Below are 26,926 nucleotides of genomic sequence, written 5' to 3' on the forward strand. Positions count from 1 at the left end.
TATTCTTTCCAAGTGATGCAGATAAATGAACACAGGGCCTCACCATCAACTGTTTGGTGCATTTTTCGGTGCATTATTATTGCTCTGTGCCCTGGCGCATTTTGGTTATTGCTTTGAACTAAGCTGGGTGGCGCTGTGGGTTAAACCACAGAGCCTAGGGCTTGCTGATCATAAGGTCGGCGGTTCGAATCCCCGTGACGGGGTGAGCTCCCGTTGCTCGGTCCCTGCTCCTGCCAACCTAGCAGTTCGAAAGCACGTCAAAGTGCAAGTAGATAAATAGGCACCACTCCGGCGGGAAGGTAAACGGCATTTCTGTGCACTGCTCTGGTTTCCCAGAAGCGGCTTAGTCATGCAGGGCACATGACCCGGAAGCTGTATGCTGGCTCCCTCGGCCAATAAAGCGAGATGAGCGCCGCAACCCCAGAGTCGTCTGCGACTGGACCTAACGGTCAGGGGTCCCTTTACCTTTATCTTAAGCTCCTTTATATCTCTCTGTCTTTTGTAATGGGTGTCTTTACATGTTTATAAGCCACCTTGAATCTCCACTTGGGGAGAAAGGTGGGGATATGAACGTTTTGAATAAGAAGAGGAACTTTAATCCCTTCGCCTCAGGGGCGGAACCTTCCTTGCCCGGCTTCGCGAGGCAACCGGGGACGGTTTGCCGTTGCACACTTCGGCTTCCTCCCTCCCGCCGGCAAGATGGCGGCGCCCGTGTTGAGATGCTGCTGGAGGACAGGTGAGAGCTGAGAAGTGGGGCGGCTGCTTTCTGTGTCCCCCCCCCAGGCCCTCCTCGAAATATTTTAGGGCTGAGGGTCTCTTTTCCCGAGAGCCGGCTCCCATTGAGGTCGGTGCATGCGGGTTTTAGGTGAGAGAGGCGTCCCCGCTTCCCCGGTCCTGGAAAACGTGCTTTGTTTTGGGGTTTGTTTGGGGGGTTTTGTGTGTGCTTGGTCTCCCTTTTGCGAGATTTTAAGACGGAAGGCGCCGTAGTTAGCAGGGTCTTCTGCTCCTCCACTTGTAAGCAAAACCCCATAGAACTCAAATGGGACTTACTTCTAAGTAGACGTATATAGCACTGCCAGGGCTGCCAGAAAAGGCGGCAGAGAAGCAATTATTTCCAGCAATAAGGGCTAGGATTGGATTTATTTACAAATAAGCTGTAAACAGATAAGAGCATTGGTAGGATTATTGAAACAACCTGCAGTTTTATAAGAGTATACAGTATGTTTAAAGCGGATGAACAAATGAGCAAATTGAGTTAATTTGGATACGCAGAAAATATTTTCAAAAATAAATTTAAGGAACCCCAGAAAGAGGGTTTTGAAATGTTTAAAATGATCATAAAATTATTGAAATGTACAAGATTGAAAATCGTTTTAAAAAATTGGAATGCATTTATTTATTTATTTATTTTACTTGATGAGATTTAGACACTGCTCAAACCAACCAACCAACCTCCATGCGGTTTACAATAAGAGAAAACAAAAGAGAGGTTTGCCACACTGCTTTAAAGCATGCAATAGTTTATGAAAGGCTTGTAGGGAAAGACATGTGTGAGGATCAGTATAGTAATGGAATTTTCATTTCATTTCATTTATTAAATTTGCATACTGCCGCTCAACTGGAGATCACAAGGTGGTTCACAACATAAAAATACGTAATGAGATGCTCTTTGTTTTGCTGGGATTTTTCTTCTTCTTCCAGAGCCAGGTTTTGGTTTCTCTTCCCTAAATTAATGGAATGTACTATTAAGGTGGGACGCGGGTTAAACCACAGAGCCTAGGACTTGCTGATCTGAAGGTCGGTGTTTCGAATCCCAGCGACGGGGTGAGCTCCCGTTGCTCGGTCCCTGCTTCTGCTAACCTAGCAGTTTGAAAGCATGTCAAAGTGCAAGTAGATAAATAGGTACCTCTCCGGCGGGAAGGTAAATGGCATTTCCGTGCGCTGCTCTGGTTCTCCAGAAGCGGCTTAGTCATGCTGGCCACATGACCCGGAAGCTGTACGCCAGCTCCCTCGGCCAATAAAGCGAGATGAGCGCTGCAACCCCAGAGTCGGTCATGACTGGACCTAATGGTCAGGGTCCCTTTACCTTTACTATTAAGGTACTGTAGTTTGTTCTTGAGAACCCTATGGCAGCATTATACCATATGAGTGGTAGTGTTAATTGCTGCACACTGTGTTTAGTCACTTACCTAAAAGGACTAAAGTTGGTGAATCAATCATGATTTTTATATGTGGTGGCCCATAACTTGCATTGAACTTGGAAGGGTCTCACACCGAAACTCGGGCTGATAACTTTAGCATCAATAAGTTTCATTAAAATACGAACATGAGTTAGAATGGTGCATGAGTTAAATACCACACTTTACATGCCATATTCCTAATAGGTGTACTCAATGTAACCACCCCTCAGGTAGTTGGGTTGAGCTCCCTAGCGCTAGAGTTACTTCTTTAACCTGGTAAACATCCCATATCATAGCACATTTTTGCTTACTGATGGACCAACTCATTCTATCTAAGCAGCCAAATGGATTTTGATGACTGGAGTAAAAACAGTTATTCTCTAGATTTTAACATAACTCTCAATGAAATAATAAACCTTTTGGCTTTATCATTTCTGGCAGCAGACTGAATGCTCCTCTACACAAAAAGTTCCTTTCAGAAAGAAGACCAGGGAAGAATGTGTTCTAACTTAGCCTCAAACATGACATTTCGTTTTCTGTGTGGAGGCATGTTTTAATGGATGAACGTTCAGATATGTGAGCACCCATCTGCAGTCAGGAGCGGTGAAGACCAGAGAAATAAGTGAGAACTGTACCAGAAATCTCTCTAGTTGGAAGCATAAACCATTGATTTCAACAAATTTTACTTTCAAGTAAGGCTGTGTACATAATATCAGCTTAAAATGCAGTTAAAGGTAAAGGGACCCCTGACCGTTAGGTCCAGTTGTGGCCGACTCTGGGGTTGCGGCGCTCGTCTTGCTTTATTGGCCGAGGGAGCCGGTGTACAACTTCTGGGTCATGTGGCCAGCATGACTAAGCCGCTTCTGGCGAACCAGAGCAGTGCACGGAAACGCCATTTAACTTCCCACTGGAGCGGTACCTATTTATCTACTTGCACTTTGACGTGCTTTCGAACTGCAAGGTTGGCAGAAGCTGGGACCAAGCAACGGGAGCTCACCCCGTCGCGGGGATTCGAACCGCCGACCTTCTGATCGGCAAGTCCTAGGCTCTGTGGTTTAACCCACAGCGCCACCCGCGTCCCAAAATGCAGTTAGGTTGTTCTTTTTCTTAGTTTACTTCAAAGCTCATCAAAATGCAGCATATAGTAAGAAATGACCGGATAGATGCAGTATAAATATAAATTCTGACTGATGTGTGAGCACTCCTTCCCAAACTAGTGGTGGAGAGAAGTACGTAGGCAGCTCAAGTGTGGTCGGTCTTGAACCTTACATAGGCCTTTTGGTGTCACATTTAATCTATACTGTACTTTTGTTTGGAACTGTTTTATTTGTTGTTATAATTGTGTAATTATATTGTTATAACCTGCAGTGGGATCTTACGGTGCAAGGAGGGTAAGAAATCATATATCCTTGGAATCACTAAATGCAAAGGCCTATTAATGCAAGTTCTGTCACATAACTTCGTTTGCAGCTTTGCTGATTCCTGGCTCTCACTAGCATGGTTTCTCTCTCCCCTGCCCTCATCTTTAAACAGTTTCAGCTCAGTGCCCTAGCCGTATTTTCCCCAGAATTGGTCAGCATTCTGCAGTGCTTCCCAGTTTTGCCAGTTTGCTGATTTCCAATAGACACTATGCTGCAAAGTAAGTAAATAACTTTTATTTCTTTTAAACTTACTAATAAAAGACACTTGAAATCAAAGTATAAATAGCAACATTGAATAGGTTCAGGCAAGCATGTCACTGGTAGCTGAGTTCAGAAAGGCAACCTGTTTCTGGGGCAGGACCCGGTCCCCAAGATCTCCCCATACTTTTCATTCACTGTATTTTTTGCTCTATAAGACTCGCTTTTTCCTTTCTAAAAAGTAAGGGGAAATGGGTGTGCGTCTTATGGAGCGAATGCAGGCTGCGCAGCTACCACAGAAGCCAGAACAGCAAGAGGGATTGCTGCTTTCACTGCGCAGCGATCCCTCTTGCTGTTCTGGCTTCTGAGATTCAGAATATTTTTTTCTTGTTTTCCTCCTCCAAAAACTAGGTGCGTGTGATGGGATGAAGAGCTGCTTGTGTGTAAATTGCAATCCCTCAGAGTTTGAACAGCTTCTCAAACCTCTGCCTGTGACGGAGCCCCTCCAGCATGGCTGCGTCAGTCGCTAGCAGAATCCGAAAGTGGCTGCTTTCGGAAACGTTTCCAACATAAAAGCTCCTTAACGGAAACACGTCTTCTGGACTCTCTGCGTGACAGTTTCCGCCGAGGAACGGGTGTTCCTATAGGAGGTCCTGAGACTTCCCCACTGTTTTCACTGGAAGCATCTCTGAGCCATTCCTCCGACTCTCCTTCTCTTGACGTTCCTGTTCGCCCCCTACTGGTTCCCTCTTCAGGTGTCAAGTCTCTCTCTACCTCGGAGAGCCTTGGCACCTCCTGTCCTGCCGATGGCAGTTCCCTGACATCCACCTCCCCTCCAGGGCCCCCTTCACCCCCTCCCGTCTCCTCCCCTACGGGTTGTGAGGAGGTAAAACCCCGGAAAGAACCTTCCTCATCGTCTGAAGTTTCGAACACCTTTCTCCACTCGTTGTGGTTCCTAGTCTCTCGGTACTCCTCGTCATCTGAGTCCGTTCCTTCTTCCAACTCCGACTCCGCGAATCCTTCCAGTTCCTCTTCCTCGTCTGTGGTGCCGAAATACTCCCTTCTAAACCTTGTTACCGGCTGTGGTTTCCGCGGGAATCTTTGGTGGAACGTTTCTGTTAAAACCTCGTCATTGACCTCCTCTGCAGTCACCCAGGTGTTTTCTGACTCCGGTTCCCCTTCCCACGCCACTAAATACTCCACCTGATTGCCCTTCCACCTGGAATCGAGGATTTCCGCTACATGGTTACTGCTTTCCCTCTCTTCCAAGACCGGTCCCCTGGTGTGCTCCTCTTCACCTCCCCCCTTGTACGGTGACAGTAATGACCTGTGGAACACTGGATGCAATTTCATGTGGTTGGGTAACCGGAGTTTGAAAGCCACTGGGTTGACCTGCTGAATGACCTCAAAGGGTCCCAATCTCTTGGGTCTTAATTTCTTACAACCCCCTTTGAACGGCACCCCTTGGGTGGACAACCACACCTGATCCCCCACCCTTATGGTTTCACCTTCCCTCCTGTTCTTGTCTGCCTGCTTCTTATATTGAGCCTTGGCCCTTTCTAAGTTGAGCTGAAGCTGACGATGGATCGCTTCCATCTCTTCTACAAAATGTTCGGCCGCTTGGACGCTCCATCTCTCCCCCCCCTCCCCCGGGAATGCCCTGGGGTGACACCCGTAATTGGCCAAAAAGGGGCTCATCCCTGTGGACACATGCTCCGCATTGTTGTAGGCAAATTCTGCCAGCGCCAGCTTTTCGACCCAATCATTCCCTCTGTCATTGACATAGCACCTCAGATATTGTTGGAGGATGCCATTTGCTCTTTCCGCCTGCCCGTTGGTTTCAGGATGCCGGGCCGTCGAAAAATTGACTTCCACGTGCAGCAAGCTCATGAGCTTCCTCCAGAACCTGGAAGTAAATTGTTTCCCGCGGTCCGAGACAACCCTCAAGGGGGCGCCATGCAGCCGGAAGACGTGTTCTACAAACAACTTCGCTGTTTCTTCCGCTGTGACTGCATGTGAACATGCTACAAAGTGGCACATCTTAGTTAACAGGTCCACTACTACCATGATGGCCGTCTTCCCTTTGGATTTGGGCAGATCCGTCATAAAATCTATTGATACCGCCTCCCAAGGCCGTTCTGGCGTGGGTAGTGGTTCCAATAACCCTGCCGGCGCCCTTCTTTCCCCCTTGGCCCTCTGGCATTGGTCACACCCTCTTACATACTCCTTTACATCTTCCCTCACCTTGGGCCACCAAAACTCCCTGGTGACCATCCACATGGTCTTGTGTTGTCCAAAATGTCCCGCCGTGGGACTATCATGCAACTGCTTGAGTACCCTCCCTCTCAATTCACCTTCTGGTATATACAGTGCCCCTTTGTAATACAATGCCCCATTTCTTTCTTCAAAACCCTCCGGGCTCTCACCCTCTCCCCTGAGGCCTCTGAGCTTATTTTGGGCATATTCGTCAGTTTCCGTTTCTTCTACCAGCTCTCGTCTCCCCACCAGTGCCGCCCCACACACCCAGCGGTCCTCAGGAATGACATGTCTTTCTTCGCTTGCCCCCTCCCCTTCCAAGTACTCTGGTTTGCGTGAGAGAGCGTCCGCCCTGACGTTCTCTGGGCCTGGTACATAACAAATCTCAAAGTGGAATTTGGAAAATTCCTGTGCCCATCTCACTTGCCGTTGGTTGAGTACTCGAGCTGTTCTCCAATACTCCAAATTCTTGTGGTCGGTGCACACTTGCACCTTGTGTTGTGCCCCAATCAATAAATGTCTCCACCTCCGGAACGCTTCGTGAATGGCAAGTAGTTCCCTGTCATACACCGTGTAGTTCCGCTCGGACTTATTCAGCTTCCTCGAGAAAAAGGCACACGGTCTCCACTCCGACGTATTTCTTCCCGGCTGAAGAAGCACAGCCCCCACCGCTCTGTCTGACGCGTCTGTCTCCACCCTCATGGGCTTCTGTAGGTCCACATGCAGAAGTTGTTCTTCCGAAGCGAAAGCCCTTTTCAGTTCTTCAAAAGCTCTCTCCGCCTCCGCCGTCCAAACAAATTTCTTCTTGCTACTGAGGCAGTCGGTGATGGGCGCCGTCAAGTGTGCAAAATTCTTGATGAACTTCCGATAAAAGTTCCCAAATCCCAGGAATCTTTGCACATCCTTCTTGGTTTTCGGTGTCTTCCATTCCAGCACCGCCTGGACCTTGCCTGGATCCATGGCCAATCCTTGGTCTGACAGGCGGTACCCCAGGAATTCCACCTCCTTGGCATGAAACTGGCACTTCTCCAGTTTCACCCACAGCTGATTGGCTTGCAGCCGGCCCAACACTTCTCTCACGTCCCTCACATGCTGCTCTTCATTTTCCGAATACACCAACACGTCATCCAAAAAGGCCACACAATTCTTGTAGAGCAACGGCCCCAGGACGTGGTTGATGAAAGCTTGAAAACATGCGGAGCCGGCTTGGAGACCGAAGGGCATTACGAGGTATTCAAATGCTCCCAAAGGGGTGAACATGGTGGTCTTCCATTCATCCCCCTTCCTTATTCGTATCAGATTATACGCCCCCCGCAGGTCCAGTTTTGTAAAAATCTTCCCCTTCCTCACCCTGGTCAGAATGTCATCAATTCGGGGCATAGGAAAGGCCAGGGGTTCCGACACGGCGTTTAGGGCCCTGAAATCCACTACAAGTCTCGGCTTATCTGTGTTTTTTTTGTCCACAAAAAACACTGGGCTGCCCCCCACCGCTCGGGACTCTCTGATGAAACCCCTCTTCAGGTTTTTGTCAATGAACTCCCTCAGCTCCTGCATCTCCCTGTCTGACATGGCGTACAGCTTGCCCACTGGGAGTTGAGCCCCCGGGAGTAGGTTGATTTGACAGTCAAAGGGTCTATGCGGCGGCAGTTTGTCCGCTTCTCTTTCGCTGAATACGTTGCTCAGATCTGCATATTGCGGAGGCACCTCCCCTTGCTTCATTACCTCCATCCCAGCTAAGGTGATCTTGGCTCCCCCTGGATCCTTCCCCTGCTTGCAGTGTTCCAGGCAATGCGCCGACCCAAAGGAGACCACCCTCTGGTGCCATCCCACTAGAGGATCGTGAAGTGCCAGCCAGCTCATCCCCAAAATAATGGGAGCTCCTCCCAAGGTGGCCACATTAAACGCTATCCTCTCGGTGTGTCTTGCCACCCTCATTATCATGGGAACTGTCTGTTGGTTCACTTCTCCTCCCAACAGCTCTCTGCCGTCAATCGTGGTTACCTGCAGGGGTTTACTTAAGGGGAGGGTTTGTATCTGGTGCTCAGCTGCGAACTCCTTACTCATGAAATTACAGGAGCTGCCTGAATCCAGCAGGGCCTTGATCTGTAGGGGGTGTCCATTTGGCAGCTCTAGCAACACCTCTATCACTAGAGCAGGCCTGGGAGGTTCTGGTGCGGGCACTCTCACTGCTTTTGAGCCTGGCTGCTGTGCCCCGACGGCAGCCAGGCGTTGGCTTTTACTTGCTCTGTGCTTTCCTCCTCCTCTCCCCCAACAGCTCCTGCCATGCCTTGCCATTCCTTTCTCCGTGGACAGACTCTGGCAAAGTGTCCTGGCTGTTGGCAGAGATAGCATTTTTTCCCGCCCTTTCCCTCTTTCTTCCGCCCTTCACCGATGTTTGAAACTGTGCGCGCACGCGCTGTTCCCACTTCCATCGGCTCTGCCGGCGGGAAAGGCTGCTCTGGAATGTCTGGAATGCGGAGCTCCCTCCAACGTTCTCCTTTCCCCTCCCGCTTCTCCAAAGCCCTCGCTTCCTGGCGCGCTCCAATGGCTAGCGCGGCTTTAGTCAGCTGGTCCATAGACTCTGCTCTGGGGTTCCGGGAAAGTTCATCTTTCAAGGACGAAGACAGACCCTCTTCGAAAAGCATTTGAATGGGCTCAGAAGCCAAGTCCCACCCCAATCGATGAATCAACATAGTGAACTCAGTCCAGTACTCACGGACAGTCCGGTTTCCCTGTTTGCAAGCCATTAACTGCCTTCGCACCCCTCCCTGCTCAATGTCACTGGAAAACATCAGGTCCATGGCATGAAAAAACTTCATTGCGTCCTTTAGGATCTCATTATTTGCTGCCATCAAGGGTCTAACCCAGTCCTTCGCCCCTGATTCGAGGTGGCTAATTACAAAAGCCACTCGCGATTCCTCATCAGGGAAGTCATCGAATTGCAGATTGAGAGCATATTGCATCTCTGTCCTAAAGGCATGGTAGTTCCTGGGGTCCCCCCCAAATTTCTGCACCAATCCTGGCATCTTTCTGTTGAGTGGGGTGGCTTTCTCCCTCCCCCTCTCTGCATCCTGAGCCCTCCTTTCTTCCAGCCTCGCCGTCTGCAAGGCAAGCTGGATTTCCAACGTCCTATACCTTTCCTCCAGGCTTGGACCTCCTCCAGCTGCCCCTCCGGTTCCTGCTGGTTCGCTCATGATGCCTCTCCCTGGCACAAGCTAGCTTTCGGTGACTTTCGGATTGCTGTGATGGGATGAAGAGCTGCTTGTGTGTAAATTGCAATCCCTCAGAGTTTGAACAGCTTCTCAAACCTCTGCCTGTGACGGAGCCCCTCCAGCATGGCTGCGTCAGTCGCTAGCAGAATCCGAAAGTGGCTGCTTTCGGAAACGTTTCCAACATAAAAGCTCCTTAACGGAAACACGTCTTCTGGACTCTCTGCGTGACAGTTTCCGCCGAGGAACGGGTGTTCCTATAGGAGGTCCTGAGACTTCCCCACTGTTTTCACTGGAAGCATCTCTGAGCCATTCCTCCGACTCTCCTTCTCTTGACGTTCCTGTTCGCCCCCTACTGGTTCCCTCTTCAGGTGTCAAGTCTCTCTCTACCTCGGAGAGCCTTGGCACCTCCTGTCCTGCCGATGGCAGTTCCCTGACAGTGCGTCTTGTGGTCTGGTGCGTCTTATAGAGCAAAAAATACGGTCATTTTTAAAATTTGTTTTCATATCTGTTCTTTTAATTGTTGTTTTGTTTGTATTGTAGTTAGGGTCCTTATTACATTGCAGAGCAGTGGGAGAGGGACACATTTGCGGGTCCCAATCTGCTAGTTGAAGATTAGTGCTAGACAATTGGTTTTATTTCTGGGTGTGATTGAAGAAAGAGAACCGATTATCTGGGGGAAAGTTTAAAAATAAAGTATCCAAGGGGAAGGAAAAGCAGTGAGTTCAAAACCTGGCAGGCAGTTTTCTAAAACAAAGCAGCCTCCATGGGCACCTTGAAATGTTTTGCCACGGATTGAGGCAGCTCTCCTGTTTTAGTTCCAGCTTCCAGCCATCAGAAACATGTGTTTTTATAGTAAGTGTATTGAGCTGGGCTCTTTTATTTATCACTTCCATTTCCTTAAAGAAAAGAGAAAAAACCCAGAAGGGACCCCAAAAAGAAGACCGCAGAATCAGAGCCCAAGAAAAAAAAGGACCCTTACACATTTCCCTTGCCAAGTGAGCCAAAGGACGATGTTTATTTGACGTGGTGCTATCAAAGGCCGGTTTATGAGGCAGAAGTGGCTTTAGAGATGCTGAAGAAATTTCAGCAACTGGACTTCACTTCCCCTAAGCAGCACGTATTCATCGATATGACCCTGGACATGGGAATGGAGAAGAAGGTACGCTGGCAAAGCTTCATAGTTTGCAAGTACTGTATTAGTGGCCGCTTTCCTTTATAACTGGCATTATTTCTGGGACTTTGAAAGTTAGTTTGTTTTTTAAAACACTCAGTGCAATTTTTCGAAGTTGTTCATTCAGACATGATGCCCGAAGAAGGGCTCCCAAAACGTTTAGCTGAAATATCTTCACTTGGAATTTAAAAACTTGCACTGAATTGCGAGTTCTGCCCCTCTCTGCCCTGGGCCTTCATTCCACTGGGGAGACCTTTGTCTAAATTTGTGTCAGCGCAATTATCGATGCAAAAATGCTGTTGGAAGGAGAAGCAAAGGCGAGGTGGAAGCCTCTAGGCATCCAGGATATTTTCTGAAACACACCACAGAATGTTTGGCTTGTGGTGATGATCTTTGAAGAGGATTATAGGGATATTTTCAGGGGCTTCCTTCAGCTCATAGAAGCTAGTTGAACAGTTATTTGGACCTTGACTATCGTGCATTTTATGTATATTTTAAATAGTTTTTAAAAATCTTAATGTGGTTTCTGTGCACGTGAAAAGAAATACAGAGCGCATATCTAAATTTTGGACCAACTTCCTTTTTTTAATAATAATATTTATTAGTGGTTTTGTAGTTGCAGAAGAAAAAAGAAAAAATATGAGAGAGAAAAAAACAATAGAAAAATTAACAAACAGTACATCAAAAATAGAAAGAAAAAACAAACATCAAGACAACAAGAAAAAACAAAAACATTTAAAAACACATCCAATTTCCATATCGTTATCTTTCATTTACTTGTTTCCTCGTCTTCCTCACACCTCCCTTTTTTTGTATTCTAGTTCAACTTAGCTAATTCAGCAAATCCTTTCCCTCTTTCTCAATTTTTTGTTGTATAATTTATCTTAACACAACTTCCTTTGTCAATTAAGTAAATTTATTTTGCTGAATTCAATAATGTGAGGCTTTTCAATTTTGCTTGTTTGCTTTGGCACTTTTCAGAAACCTCTGGAACCATTCGTTGGTACGGTTCGTCTGCCTCACCATTTCACAGATGACATCCATAAGGTCGTAGTATTCACAGCGGTGAGTTATAGCATGTTGCTGCAATGCCCCCTTGAGCTTGTATGTATAGGTTAGTCAGGCAAGTGTTTTGAGGCAGTGGCCTCGATGCCACTTTTGCAGAATCTAGCAGATATCTCACCGTTTTGGATATATCCAGAAGGTTTTCTAAATGTATATTTTATTCTCCGTGGTGTGTGTTTGGTACAGTGTGTTCTAGATTATGATGTTCAAGAGAACACTTGAGCCAGAGCTTGATCTTGGAATGGGTGAAGTGATTGCTGACATTTCCATTCCACCTTAAGGAGCAGACATGTGGAACTGTTGTGTGTCACATGTCTGTTTACATTCCAGCACAGTTTGCTGGGAACTTCTGTTGTGTATAGCTTTTGGTTTTGCGGTTCTCTCTGAGACGACGAGCGAGAGAGCGGCGACATGTTTCTTTGTCTTGATTTATGATTAATAAATCTGTAGTTGTAGTATGCTTCCAGAAGCCTCACGCCTATTCTGTGTGTGCGGTTCGATCTGCTGATAGTGTGTCCAGGCTCAGAAGCCTGGGTTGCTGATTTACGTCGGAGCAGAGGTGATGGTCTTCGCAGCAAGACGGCTGGAAGGAGACGGCCCAGCCGGGGCTAGCCAGCTGGCCTCCTGGCCGTCTGCATGCCCACAGTGACATCAGAGAATGTTCAAAGTACTTCACATCCATAACCCCTTACAACAGCCCTATTAAGTAGGACTGGGAAGAAGGAAAACCGCAGTCTGCTAGTGGACCTGTCAAATAGCCAGCAGGTCATCCTGGTTCTGTTGGGTACTGTGATTCCTGCAAAATATGCTCAATTAACTTGACCTTTGGCCATCCAAAGCACTTTTTAAAGCATTAATGCATGCTCAAGATTTCTAACTGGTTAGCTGATACCTCAAGAGATCATGGCCATGCCCATTGTGCCCATCCAACTTCTGGTGCAGTCATTGGGGTCACCCAGTCAAAACACACCTATAACTTAGCCAGAGGGGAGAGGGTCTGCATTTCCTACCTAGCAGCACCTTCACCTGCCTAAGAAAGCCTTGAAGAAATGCCAGCTGTATGGGAAAATATCTAGTGCATCTTATTGTCTTCATTCTGAACTTTTGTTTCCTTACAGGATGCAGAGCAAGCTGCTCTAGCAAGAGAAAATGGAGCTACATTTGCAGGAGGGACTGAATTAATCAAGCCGGTAATTAACAGATGACGTTAATTAAGTACTGTGAGAAGACCTAAAGAAAAGTAGAAAGCATCTACGTAATCTGAAATCAGTTCTTTTAATCTTTCTCACTTTTGATCATTTGTATCTTGTCTTGCAGGAGAAACCCATTCAGATAGGTGGAGTACAGTGGTGCCTCCAAGACGAAATTAATTCGTTCTGCGAGTCTCTTCGTCTAGCGGTTTTTTCGTCTTGCGAAGCAACCCTATTAGCGGCTTAGCGGATTAGCGCTATTAGCGGTTTAGCGGCTATTAGCGGCTATTAAAGGCTTAAGGGATTGGCGGATTAGCTGCTAAAAGGCTATTAGCGGCTTAGCGGCTTAGAAAAAGGGGGTGGGGAGCGAAAAAAAATCTCAAGACTCGCAAGACATTTTCGCCTTGCGAAGCAAGCCCATAGAGAAATTCGTCCTGCGAAGCGCATCGAAAAACGGAAAACCCTTTCGTCTAGCGGGTTTTCCGTCTTGCGATGCATTCGTCTTGCGGGGTACCACTGTATAAATAAAATTATTACTATTATTATTATTATTATTATTATTACTATTATTACTACAAGCAGCCAGGTTGCTGCCATTCAAAAGAGTCCACTGCCAGAACCTACTGAGATACATGTATTATCCTGCTCCTTTTTTTGAGATCACATTTCCCCCCCGTATAGCTACCCTTATCATTGTTTGTGGTGCCACTCAAGGCTGCTGTAATTCTGGAGGTACTAGGAAGGCAAACAGGATCCCACAACTTCAGAAGGTTAGAATCTAAAGTATATTTTCAGATTCCTTATAAGTGCAGAGATATATTGGCATCAAGGGTCTCCTGAAGTTGTTGCAGAACAGAATTTTAAAGTCTGTTATAAATTCCCTTAAAATGTACCTCTTCTGGGTTTTGTGTGTATGTGCATATGTTTCTTTTAAGGGATTCTGCCAACTGAAATGAAGATATATTTGTAATTTTCTAATTATTGGCTCAAATTGATGCATGTCTGTCAGGACGGGTTACCCAAGATTTGCCCAGACACCGAGGTCCACCTCCAAGGGCCTTTTGGTGGTTCCCACATTCTGAGGAGTGAAGTTAAAGGAAACTAGGCAGAGGACATGCTCAGCAATGGCACCCACCCTGTGGAATGCCCTCCCAGCACATGTCAAGCAGATAAATAACTATACAACTTTTAGAAGACATCTTTTAGAAGCCCTGTATTAGGAAGTTGTTAATGCTTGACGTTTGTTTACCATGTTTTTATATGTTCTAGAAGCCACCCAGAGTGGCTGGGGAAACCCCAGGCCGATGGGCGGAGTATAAATAATAAAATTATTATTATTAAAATGTGTTCTCAGCTGAATAGTTGCATCTCTCTGTTTCAGAGTTTAGATTAGAACGAATGATTCAGCATTTTGATTTCTTGGTTGGGTGTTTTTCCAGAATGAGGATGCCTCCTGCGAACCAAAAAAATAGAATTTCAAATATTTGTATATACAGATTGCTTTCGCCCCTTTGGCTCATGCCAGAGTAGGACCTTGACATGCTGTGATATTGTTATGTCTTGAAAATTATTTAGCCAATTGTGCTGCAATTTGCACATGGAGAAACTTGCTGTCTTTCGATTTCAGCAAATGCTGTCCCTGGGAATGTAGTGGGAATGTACTGTAATATTCCCTACAAGCTACACATTATGAGACAGAAAATAGAGGCCATTCCACTTCACTTTTTTTTTGTTTGTCCTAGAACTGAGAGTGCACAAAGTAAATATTTGCCTCAGCTGCAGAATGATCATGAACATTGTGGTCATTTATGCAGAAGCAAAGGAAAAGCAGCCCTCCTGCTTTCAAATGAAAATAAATGCCCTTCTTTTTGCACTAGCATTGTCTGAGTATTACTGAAGCTTATATGTTAGATTGCCATCTTGACAAATCATTAAATATTTGTCTCCAACACGGGGTTGTTGCGTATCTGATAAAGTAGACCAAACCCTTACTACTTTATGTGTAAGAAACACGTTCTTGCTGCCGTTTGTAGCCGTTGAAAAAGTTATCGTCAGCTTCTGAATGTTATGACTTCTGGCCTTGATGCTAAGCTTTGAACTTTAAGCGATATACAGTGGTGCCCCGCAAGACGGAAAACCCGCTAGACGAAAGGGTTTTCCGTTTTGGAGGTGCTTCGCAAAACGAATTTCCTATGGGCTTGTTTCGCAAGACGAAAATGTCTTGCGAGTTCCTGCGGGGTTTTTTTCCTCCCCCCCCCCTTTTCCCCAAGCCGCTAAGCCGCTTAACAGCTGATCCGCTAAGCCGCTTAACAGCTGATCCGCTAAGCCGCTTATCAGCTGATCCGCTAAGCCTGCTAAGCCACTAATAGCGCTAATCCGCTAAGCCGCTAATGGGCTTGCTTCGCAAGACGAAAAAAAACGCAAGACGAAGAGACTCACGGAACGGATTCTTTTCGTCTTGCGAGGCACCACTGTATTTGCATCATTGCTTTCATGGGAGGGGTAAGTGAATCCCCACTGGGAGGCCGTCTCATGAAGGACATTGATATAGGAGCAGCAAAAAACAAGGAAGGAAACGTAGGTCCGTCTGAGAAACAGCAGCTAAACAGAACTAGCATGGCAAAGGGCTGTTGTGCATGGCCTGGTGCTATGATTATCCTGTTTTAAAGAGGATGCAGCTCCCAGCTTTGCTTCAGCATTAGGACAAATGTAAAGGGTAAAGGGACCCCTGACCATTAGGTCCAGTCGTGACCAACTCTGGGGTTGCGGCGCTCATCTCGCTTTATTGGCCGAGGGAGCCGGCGTACAGCTTCCGGGTCATGTGGCCAGCATGACTAAGCCGCTTCTGGCGAACCAGAGCAGCGCACGGAAACACCCTTTACCGTATTTTTCGCTCCATAGGGCGCACCGGACCATAGGGGGCACCTAGTTTTGGGAGGAGGAAAACAAGAAAAATTTATTCTGAATCCCAGAAGCCAGAACAGCAAGAGGGATCTGGCTTCTGGAATACCGTGTGGCTGTTCTGGCTTCTGGGATAACCGTGCCAAGCCTCTTCAGGGCAGCGGGATGAAGGCTCCCCCTGCCCGAAGAGGCTGCGCAGGGCTAAGGCAGAAGCCAGGACAGCATTGCTTCAGCGAAGCTGGAGAAGGAACAGAAGGAGACCATTCTGTTACTCCTCGGGCTTCCAGGACAGGCGCATTGCAGGAGAGGCGCTGTGCCTTCTCTCTTTCTGCGCAGCGCCTCTCCTTCACAGGAGAGGCGCTGCGCAGAGAGGGAGAAGGCGCGGCGCCCTTCAGCGCTTCTCTTCCTCCTCTGGCTTCGCATGACAGGCGCGTCGCTGTGAAGCAGGAGGAGGAACAGAAGGAGTCCCTTCTGTTTCTTCTCCGGCTTCGCATGACAGACACTCGCAGTTCTCTCTCTCTGCGCAGCGCCTCTCCTTCACAGGAGAGGCGCTGCGCAGAGAGGGAGAAGGCGCAGCGCCCCTTCAGCAAAGCTGGAGAAGGAACAGAAGGAGACCCTTCTGTTCCTCCTCCGGCTTCCAGGTCAGGCGCGTCGCTGCGAAGCCAAGGAGCCTGCATTCACTCCATAGGACGCACACACATTTCCCCTTCATTTTTGGAGGGGGGAAAGTGCGTCCTATAGAGCGAAAAATACGGTACCTTCCCGCTGGAGCGGTACCTATTTATCTACTTGCACTTTGACGTGCTTTCAAACTGCTAGGTTAGCAGGAGCAGAGACTGAGCAACGGGAGCCCACCCATCGCGGGGATTCGAACCGCCGACCTTTTGATCAGCAAGTCCTAGGCTCTGTGGTTTAACCCACAGCGCCACCTGCATCCCACAGGACAAACATAGCTACCACATTTTCGTCCTTGTTACCTTTGTGCAAGGATGAGAAGCTCGTGGCCCATCCCACGTTGCCAGACTACAGCTCCCATCATCCCTGACTACTACCCATGCTGGCCGGGGCTGGTGGGAGTTGAAGTCCCCTAGAGGACCACAGGTTCATCTCTTCTCTCTCCCCCGCTTGCTCTTCTTCGGCCTAGCAAGGAAGTAAGGAGGCAAATTGGGTGTTCGTTTTTTTATTACAGTGAATGCTTGGGTTGCGAACGTGATCCGTGCGGGAGGCACGTTCGCAACCCGCAGCGCCGTGTCTGCACACACGGGGGTTGTAATTTGCTGCTTCTGTGCATGCGCAAAGTGCGATTTAGCACTTCTGCGCATGCATGATCGCCGAAACCCAGAAGTAACCCGTTCCAGTACTTCCAGGTTTTGGTGCATCCGTAACCCGAAAAAACGCAACCCGAAGCATCTGTAAACCGAGGTATGACAGTTTTGACTTTTGCTAGACTTAATTTCTAAAAGGGACATAAGCACAAATCATAATAATCTTTTCTTCTTTCCTGCCAGATTTTGGATGGTGAAATCAAGGCAGATTTTTATGTTGGCGTGCCGACGATGTCATCCAAGATTACTCCTCTAAGGGGGATGCTGAAGCAAAGGTTCCCAAAGGCCAGAAATGGTGAGGGTCAAAATTTTAGTGAGCATGCTGTGTCTCCTTAAGAATGTAAGGCTACAACACTGTAGACACTTGCATGAGTGTAACCTTCCTTTCCAGTAATTACCGTATTTTTCACTCTATAGGACGCACTTTTTCCCCTCCAAAAATTAAGGGGAAATGTGTGTGCATCCTATAGAGCGAATGCAGGCTGCGCCGCTAAGCCGAAAGGCAGAACAGGGAGACGGAGCGCTGCGGAGGGCTCTGTCTTGCTGTTCTAGCTTGGAGACGGCTGCGCGCAAAGCCTCTCCAGGGCAGCGGGGTGCCTTCACCCCGCTCTCCTGCAGAGGCTAGCAAGGCTGTTCCCAAGCCAGAACAGCGAGATGGAGGGCTCCATCTCGCTGTTCTGGCTTGGGGACGGCTACGCGCAAAGCCTCTCCAGGACAGCGGGGTGAAGGCACCCCGCTCTCCTGCAGAGGCTAGCAAGGCTGTTCCCAAGCCAGAACAGCGAGACGGAGGGCTTCTAGCTTGGGGACGGCTGCGCGCAAAGCCTCTGCAGGGCAGCAGGGCACTGCGCTCCAAAGGCTTCAGGGATCTTTGAGACTGGGGGTGGGGGGAAGCAGCGCTTCCCCCCACCGCCTGCTCCACACGCTCGGGTGAATGCACCTTGAACGCACCTTGTTTTAGAGGGGGAGAACAAGGAAAAAAAATATTTTTTCCCTGTTCTCCCCCTCCTATGGTCCGGTGCGTCCTATGGTCCGGTGCGTCCAATAGAGCGAAAAATACGGTATATCTGAGGTTTTTCTGTAGGAAGCATTTTCAACTTTCAACAAACCCCATAAAGCAGGTGTGAAATCAGCTGCAGACACACCCGATGATGTTCCACGAGCCACATCGATAGGCCGATTTATTAGGCTGTCTGTCAGCATGCTTTTTATTATGTTCTTCTTATGTTTTTATCATTGATGTTCTGCAATGTGTTTTTAAGGTTGTACACTGCCCTGGGATATTTTGATAAAGGGCATTATACAAATTGTAACAGCGGCAACAATTGGATATGCAGTTGTTGCACAGGAGTCAGGCCAGGGGCAGGGAATCTGTGGCCCTCCAGAACTGCAACTCCCCCCACCCCTGACCATGGGAGTTGTAGTTCAGCAAGATCTGGAAGGCCTAAAGGTCTCGGCCTCCACTTGTTAAGCCTTTGAGGGGTCACGGGACTCTTCCTGCAAAAGGCTTAACACAGGGGACGTTGTGGGAACGGGGAATTTCCACTGCACTTGTGTGGAAGCTTCTCTGTGATTTAGTTGAATGCAACCCTAAGCCTTAATGGTGATTAGCTTAATGGTGATGTAGTGTAAGGGTGCTGAGAGAATCCTGCAGACCAAGGAGTGGTTGTAAAAGGGATCAAGGATGCAGGATACCTCCCTTCCTCAGTGGAGCCCTTGTCATCTAGAGATCAGTCGAGAAGAAGTGGAGGTCAGCTGTTGGGCTGCATTTCAATATTTTGCAGATTATAAACATGAATGCCAGTTCCTCCCCCTGTTACCTAGATTGGGAACCTGCTCAACTTGCAAATGTTGGCCATAGCAAGGCTTTGCCGTGCAGACAGGATTCCAGGGAATGATACTCTAAGGGACACGGGTGGCACTGTGGTCTAAACCACTGAGCCTAGGGCTTGCCGATGAGAAGGTCGGCGGTTCGAATCTCTGCGACGGGGTGAGCTCCTGTTGCTCGGTCCCTGCTCCTGCCAACCTAGCAGTTCGAAAGCACGTCAAGTGCAAGTAGATAAATAGGTACCGCTCTGGCGGGAAGGTAAACGGCGTTTCCATGCGCTGCTCTGGTTCGCCAGAAGCGGCCTAGTCATGCTGGCCACACGACCCGGAAGCTGTACGCCGGCTCCCTTGGCCAATAAAGTGAGATGAGCGCTGCAACCCCAGAGTTGGCCATGACTGGACCTAATGGTCAGGGGTCCCTGTACCTTTACTAATGATACTCTGCACACAGGTCCCCACTGTGGCGTGTGACGCGCTTCTCGGCCTCACCAAAGAACGCCTGTTGACACACAGCTCTTGTATGTCCTGCGGCATTTTTCTTGACACCTCCCTCCCCCTCTTTCCCCACTTTGAACCAGGTTCTCTCAGTTACGACATTCTCCAGATGCTTGAGTTCTTTAAAGTGTGCCACGAATACGAAGTAGAGAACGGTAACCTCATCCACACTCCCATCGGAATGGTAAGTTTCACAAGGGATTTTGGCAGCCTGTGTGGCCTAATTCGAGCCGTTGTTAATCATTTACCGAAAGTACGCACAGGTACACAGCTTTCGTTCTTCGTTTGCTCCGCTGCATTTCAGGAACACTTCGAAATGGGTCATCCCGCAGGACAGTCAGTTAGTGGGGAAAGTCTGCAAATCATTACCCTGTGCTAACGTAAGAGGTTTCCTTTCTGAATACACCAGAAAGCAAGGTTTACATCACATTGGCAAGGAGCAGCCCCTTAATGATATACATTAATAGCCTGCCCTATCCTAAAAGCCCAGGGTGGGTAGCAAACTGTATACTGAATAGGTCAGTATTTTTCAGATTATGGGATAGTCCCCTGGGCAGCGGGGGGTGGTGACTCAGTTATCTGGGTGGATTTGCCTCTGTAAAACATACTGTACAAAATGGCATTGAAATGCAGTGTCGAGGTGACATTCAGCAACAGCCTAGTTGTAATACCTGGCAGAAAACCATGCGTTCTAAAAATCGGATTGTCACGTAGTTAAAGAAATCTTAGTGACTTTAATCATATGCCTTTTAATTTAATAAAGCTACACATGAATAAAAAGCTATTCTGGAGCAAGACACATACTTTGTTTGACAGTGTACCGGTGCTTTGTGGCCCATCAGCTTAGAAGAGGCACTTCCACTCACAGGAAGACAGAGTCAGCCGCTTGAGTTTCTAAAATACATTCTGTATATTAAAAACTATTTTGTGTTCAGATCTGCTTGGCTACCTGTGGATCTGGCAAATGCCAGAAATATACAGTCATACCTCATGTTGCGTCCGCTCCAGGTTACATGTTTTCGTGTTGCGTCCTGCGGCAACCCGGAAGTACCGGAAACAGTTACTTCCAGGTTTTGCGGCTCGCACATGCACAGAAGCGCTAAATCATACCGCATGCGTGCGCAGAAGTGCTAAATCGTGCTGCGTGCATGCGCAGACACAGCGCTTCAGCCTGTGTCAGTTCCATGTTGTGGACGGGCCTCCAGAACAGATCCCGTCCGTAACACAAGGTTCCACTGTAGTTGGAACTATATGGGAAAGTCTTCAGAGTTTCCAAGACGAGACTGTCATTGTGGCCACATATGCGAGTCTGAAGCGAGGGAAGAAAGAGAGCTGTTCTCCCTATTTGAAGAATAAGAAGAAGAAGAGTTTGGATTTGATATCCCACCTTTCACTCCCTTTAAGGAGTCTCAAAGTGGCTCACATTCTCCTTTCCCTTCCTCCCCCACAACAAACACTCTGTGAGGTGAGCGGGGCTGAGAGACGTCAGAGAAGTGTGACTGGCTGCTTCTCAGTGGCCTAGGGCACAGGGGAACTCTCCTATGTGCCTACCAGAAAGCACATTTTTTTGAAGAAACATTTATTTAGTGGCTGGGCTAGGATGAAGAACCTCCCATTTACTCCCTAAAGGCACTCCGCTGTCAGAGGCTTTGAATACCAGTTGCTGTGAATCACCAGTGGGAAAAGGGTCCTGCTTTCGGGTTTCCCATAGGCATCAAATTGGCCACTGTGTGAATGGGATGCTGGACTAGGTAGGCCTTTTCCCAATCCAGCAGAGCTCTTCTTACACTCTTGGTCTCACCTCACCCTTCCTCTACATCAGTGTTTCCCAAACTTGGGTCTCCAGCTGTTTTTTGGACTACAGTTCCCATCATCCCTGACCACTGGTCCTGCTAGCTAGGGATGATGGGAGTTGTAGTCCAAAAAAAACAGCTGTGGATACTCAAATTTGGGAAGCCCCGCTCTACATTGGGGAAGTCTTCTGTACTAAATCAGCCTTACAACCTGTGGCCTTTTCAAGTGTCTTTGTGTGGGAGAGAGGTATTGCTTGCGTTTGCTAAGTGTGCTGTGGGTTTTTGTGTTTTCCATGTTGCAGTCTGCCCTGCAAAGTCTCCCAGGGCCAATTCAGACTGCCAGCCTCACCCTCTTCCTGAACAATACTGCCCCAATATCTGTGTAGGATAGGTGTGGGGGACTACAACCCTAGTCATCCCAGGCCATTGGCTACATGCTTGCTGGGGCTGATGGGAGATGTAGTTCATCAAAACCTGGAGGGCTGGTGGTTTCGCCACCTCTGGTGCGCGAAGTCAGCCCTCAGCCCTTTGTTGATGAGATGCTATGGAATGTTCACAAACAGTTTTGCTCGCAGATGAGAATTTTACAATCCGTGGCTGATCTTGAGAGCCAGTGTGGTGTAGTGGTTAAGAGCGGTGGACTTGTAATCTGGTGAACCGGGTTCGCGTCTCCGCTCCTCCACATGCAGCTGCTGGGTGCCCTTGGGCCAGTCACACTTCTCTGACGTCTCTCAGCCCCACTCACCTCACAGAGTGTTTGTTGTGGGGGAGGAAGGGAAAGGAGAATGTTAGCTGCTTTGAGACTCCTTCAGGTAGTGATAAAGCGGGATATCAAATCCAAACTCTTCTTCTTCTTCTTTGTGCAGTATGTAATTTTATCTCAATCCATATTTTAACCAAGACTGATAGATTGATTTACTTCAGACCACAGCTTCTGTCTGACCAGTTTGCCTTCCTGTCCTCCCCTTTACTCCCAAGGAGATGGTGTTTTCCCTAGGCTCCCAGGCTGCTTGTTGCATATTAAACCTTACAGATTTGACTTTATCTGAGGACTTGCATATTGACAGCCAATCCCATAGCAGGCTGCCTAAGCAGGGGGTATATACACCTATACAGTGGTACCCCGCAAGACGAATGCCTCGGAAGACGAAAAACTCGCTAGACGAAAAAGTTTTTCGTTTTCTGAGGTGCTTCGCAAGACGGATTTTCCTAAGGGCTTGCTTCGATAGATGAAATGGCCCTGCCTCTTGTGTCATGGCGACGGTCACTGCACGCACACTCGCTTCCCCACTCCTCCGGCTCCCTCCCACCTTCCGGCTGACGGTTACGCCGCTGCCCACCCCCCTCGTGCGCTCCCCTCAGAGAGCCGTTGCTGCCAGCGCCTCTCTCTCCCTGGAGTCGCACTCCTGAGCCCCGCCGCCCTCCAGCAGCCGCGTCGCACGGTGGCCACAACGCGCGGGTGAGTCTGAGGTACCGGCTGCGGCAGCTGTCCTGCTTCTCCCCGCCCCTCCCTGCCGTTGTCAGTGTTTAAATGCAGTGGTGCTTCGCAAGACGGAAAAACTCGCATAACGAAAAACTCGCGGAACGAATTAATTTCGTCTTGCGAGGCACCACTGTATATTTACAGTGGTTGAGTTGGAGTACAAATATATCTCTTTTTTCCACAGCAGAATATATTTAAGCTAATGACACTAATGGCATTTATGGCACTTTGCATCTTTAATAGAGAGGAAAATGTCCCCCCCCTTTTTTTATTAAAAAACAAAAGCCCAGAACTCTGATTAAATATTTACCCCAGCCGCTGCAGTTTTTATTAATCCGGGAGCGTTTAATGTTTTCTGCTTCATTAATTTTGCATTAACTTCTTTTCAGCTGGATATGCCTAATGATCAGATCGTTGCCAATCTGGATGCGGTTATTAAAGACGTTTGTAAATACAAACCTTTGAGCTATGGTAAGCTGCTCTTCTCTTTTAGTCCCTTAATTGACACTAAAAGCTAATTATATTACACAGATGAATAAAGGGAGCACCTTTCTACCACTGAGGAGGGGAAATGACTTTATTATTTTTTAAAAACCCACGCAGACAAGCCCGGCAATAAGGAACACTTAACAGGCAGCGCTACGTCAAGAGGGATGTACTTAAAGGATATCATTAACAGTAGTAAGCCTGCTTCTTTCCTTTCAGAGGGAAGCTTTTGGAAGCTATTTTCTCATCCTCTTGGAATGGTGTGTGGCGTTTTCCTGGCTCCAGCCTAATCCTGGCAGCTTTTGAAACATCAGGCACCATCTTTTTGCAGATTCCTATGGAATGGCTTTGAAAAGTCCCAGTGCAAATTTTGATATTTCTCTCTCTCTCTCTCTCTTTTTAAAGAATTATTATCTGAAAAGTTTAAGGTGGGGTATGTCCCTAAATTTGCAAGTGTTGATATATATTCAGTCCCTGTATGGTACAGCTGCATATTCCTGCAGTGATCCTCAGAGTCCCTTCCAACTCTTCTATGATTTAAGCAGTTTGGTTTTGCCTTAGGGAAGTCCTTTTAAAAAGAGATGGTCTTCGCAGTTAAGGACATACACTTTAGGCTGGAATCCCCAGTTCCAACCTCAGCTTGGCTATGAATTTAGAGGGGGTGCCCTCGCACACACCTGCAATATGGGACTTTAAAGTCACTGTACTGGATGAAACGAGAAACACTATATAAATGCTAATTGGACGGTTGTCATTCAGCCCTTGCACCCTCTCCACTGCCTGTAATGACTAGAGCGGCAACCTCCACTTGGCTGCCTTAGCAAATACCTTCTCATTTGCCTCATGTGAGAAAGCTGGGTGGTCCTGGGACCCAGTAGCATCTCTAAAAATTTCAACCAGCGTAGCAACCAACCAGGAGGCATTGATCTGTCCAGGAATCCGCTAGAGCCTGGTCTCCCACCTTCCCCTTGCATTCAAAGAAAAGAGATTTAAAGCTTCTGTTCGCGTCTTAGAAGAAACCACAATTATTATTTTTTTGTTCGTCTGAACTTGGCAAAGGGTGGTTTGTTCAAACCATCGTGCACCAAGGGAGCATGGTTTGGTATGTTGGCCTGTTAAGAAACTGTGGTTTGAACAAACCACTAATTTTGGCTGTTAAGAAACTGTGGTTTGAACAAACCACTATTTTTGCCGAGTTCAGACACGAACTGTTCTAAAATACGAACAGTCATGGCTCCTCCTGGGCTCCTCCACATGGGAGCCAGTGTGGTGTAGTGGTTAAGAGTGGTAGTCTCGTAATCTGGGGAACCGAGTTCACGTCCCCACTCACCTCACAGAGTGTTTGTTGTGGGGGAGGAAGGGAAAGGAGAATGTTAGCCGCTTTGAGACTCCTGAAGGGGAGTGATAAAGCGGGATATCAAATCCAAACTCCTCTTCTTCCTGCCGTGCACAGAGAGGAGAAGGAGGGTGCAAGCTCCAGGCTCTTGCACGTAACAAAATCCATGGTTGGGTGTGACATTTATACGGGGCCTCTATACTCCATTGTCCTGGAGATTTCTGCCTGCTGTTCCTTTGCCCTTCTCCAGCTAATACAGGATAGGCACCAAGAATAAAGATAACCCAGGCAGGGACTGGCAGCCATTCTGTTCTCTGCTTGTGTTAAGCCTTACACCTCCTTGAGTAGAAGTCGCATAATAAACATTAACACGGCAGTAAAGAGTGCTCAGGTTCGAATCCCCGCAACGGGGTGAGCTCCCATTGCTCGGTCCCTGCTCCTGCCAGCCTAGCAGTTCGAAAGCACGTCAAAGTGCAAGTAGATAAATAGCTACCACTCCGGCGGGAAGGTAAACGGCATTTCCGTGCGTTGCTCTGGTTCACCAGAAGCGGCTTAGTCATGCTGGTCACAGATGTGTTTACAGAAGTAATGCAGATTGCCACATTCACAATCCCAGCATGAAAGCAGGGTCTTCTCTTGTGGTCAGATGTGGAGGTGAAAGAGCTCAATCTATCAGATATCAATTTGGTTGACGGCAGCAAATTTTTATTTTTACACATTTCATTACAGCATTTAGGTCGAAGCTAAGTTTCTCAGCCAAAGCTGAGAACAGATACAGGATGTCCATTTTCCATAGGCAAGTTTAGTACATTCCTAAATCTATCACAGGGACGCGGGTGGCGCTGTGGGTAAAACCTCAGCGCCTAGGACTTGCTGATCGCATGGTCGGCGGTTCGAATCCCCGCAGCAGGGTGCGCTCCCGTCGTTCGGTCCCAGCGCCTGCCAACCTAGCAGTTCGAAAGCACCCCCGGGTGCAAGTAGATAAATAGGGACCGCTTACTAGCGGGAAGGTAAACGGCGTTCCGTGTGCTGCGCTGGCTCGCCAGATGCAGCTTGTCACGCTGGCCACGTGACCCGGAAGTGTCTGCAGACAGTGCTGGCTCCTGGCCTATAGAGTGAGATGAGCGCACAACCCTAGAGTCTGTCAAGACTGGCCCGTACGGGCAGGGGTACCTTTACCTAAATCTATCACACTGAAATTTAAGAGCCTTAAAAGTGCTTTACTTTTGGCTAGGCCTGACCCTGTACTATTTTCTACAACACTTTTAATAACTTGAGGACAGTGTGATCAGTGTTCTAGATCTCGCAGCGCATGCTGTTTGGCTTGTCAGCAAGAGCACCAAAGTGATAAGCTGAGTTTTTCCTCCCCCTTTTCTTTTTTTCTAGGCCCGTTTGTGACACACTTGAGCATTTGCAGTTCAACAAGCGAAAGCTTGGATTTAAAAGTCGAGCGCTTTCTCCCCAAAAGAACTGTGAAGGAGAAAGTGGAAGAGAAGGTGAAAGACGAGGACAGTGATGATGACGAAGAAGAAGAAAGGCAGAAGTCCAACTAACTTGAGTGTTGCACACAAGTCTCTGTACAAAACCCTTTTACGGAAGCAACTCTGTGACAGCGTCCTAATCTACAAGACCTCCCAGCTGTTCTCCCGTCAGGGCATAAGGAATTGGCAATAAGATGTATTTTAAAAGTTTTTGTTGAGAGTCCAACCCGATATTTGGGGAGCCAATTGTTTTATGAAAATGTCTTGCATAGCAGCACCTCTCTCAGTTCATATGAGCAGTTGAACTGCCCTATTGCCTTTGACTATAAATGAGCAGTCATTGTTCAATTTGTGTGTGTGTGTATGTCTTCGAAGGAGATTTACAGAAGTCGTTGTGGATTCTGATTTGATCCCTGAATGTCCTGCCAGTGTGGTGTAGTGGTTGAGAGCGGTAGTCTTGTAATTTGGGGAACCGGGTTCGCGTCTCCGCTCCTCCACATGCAGTTGCTGGGTGACCTTGGGCCAGTCACACTTCTCTGAAGTCTCTCAGCCTCACTCACCTCACAGAGTGTTTGTTGTGGAGGAGGAAGGGAAAGGAGAATGTTAGCCGCTTTGAGACTCCTTAAAGGGAGTGAAAGGCCGGATATCAAATCCAAACTCCTCTTCTTCTTCTTCTTCTTCTTCTTCTTCTTCTTCTTCTTGACATCCAAATGTTAGAGGGTATGGAGTTATGTGACCCCCAAGCAAAGGAATGTAAAATCTCTCCTTTCCCTTGTTACTCCAGTCATTTGTGTAATCAACATAAGAATTGATTGCATCATTCCAAATACATGTTTGTTTTTTAAAAACCCCACTAGATTCTTCTGTCGTGACCTCATCAGTTGGTCTGTCTTTTTGTTTCTTAACTTAGCACATTGACACGTTACCATGACAGATTTCACGCAAGTGTCTGTCTAAACGCCCTCATCCTGCATGAATTCCTGGGACAATGCTAGCTGCTAAGATCCAGCATGAAGTCACTTGGAGACCTGAATTCAGATCCCATCCCAGGTCCACAAATTGGGGGTCATTGGACAAACCAGTTTCTCAGTCTTGGTTCCCCTACTTTG

At 47.8% G+C, this 26,926-nt stretch overlaps 1 protein-coding gene across 2 annotated transcripts; it reads left to right on the forward strand.

The window, feature by feature from the left end:
- Positions 1–622: 622 nt before the first annotated feature.
- On the forward strand, positions 623–26,165 carry MRPL1 (mitochondrial ribosomal protein L1). 2 transcript variants are annotated; one of them, XM_083398616.1, is made up of 9 exons: positions 623–736; positions 3,714–3,819; positions 10,171–10,426; positions 11,420–11,503; positions 12,622–12,693; positions 17,103–17,214; positions 19,322–19,422; positions 22,904–22,985; positions 25,723–26,165. In XM_083398616.1, exons 1-9 carry the CDS (start codon positions 700–702, stop codon positions 25,887–25,889), a joined length of 1,017 nt encoding a protein of 338 aa, XP_083254742.1. In that variant the 5' UTR covers positions 623–699; the 3' UTR covers positions 25,890–26,165. The 2 variants fall into 2 exon arrangements, with proteins under 2 accessions (XP_083254742.1, XP_083254743.1); XM_083398617.1 differs by having other exon boundaries at positions 691–865.
- Positions 26,166–26,926: the final 761 nt, after the last annotated feature.

This window comes from Podarcis tiliguerta (genome assembly GCF_965153285.1).
Source record: "Podarcis tiliguerta genome assembly, chromosome: 9".
In the NCBI taxonomy this organism is placed as follows: Eukaryota; Metazoa; Chordata; class Lepidosauria; order Squamata; family Lacertidae; genus Podarcis; species Podarcis tiliguerta.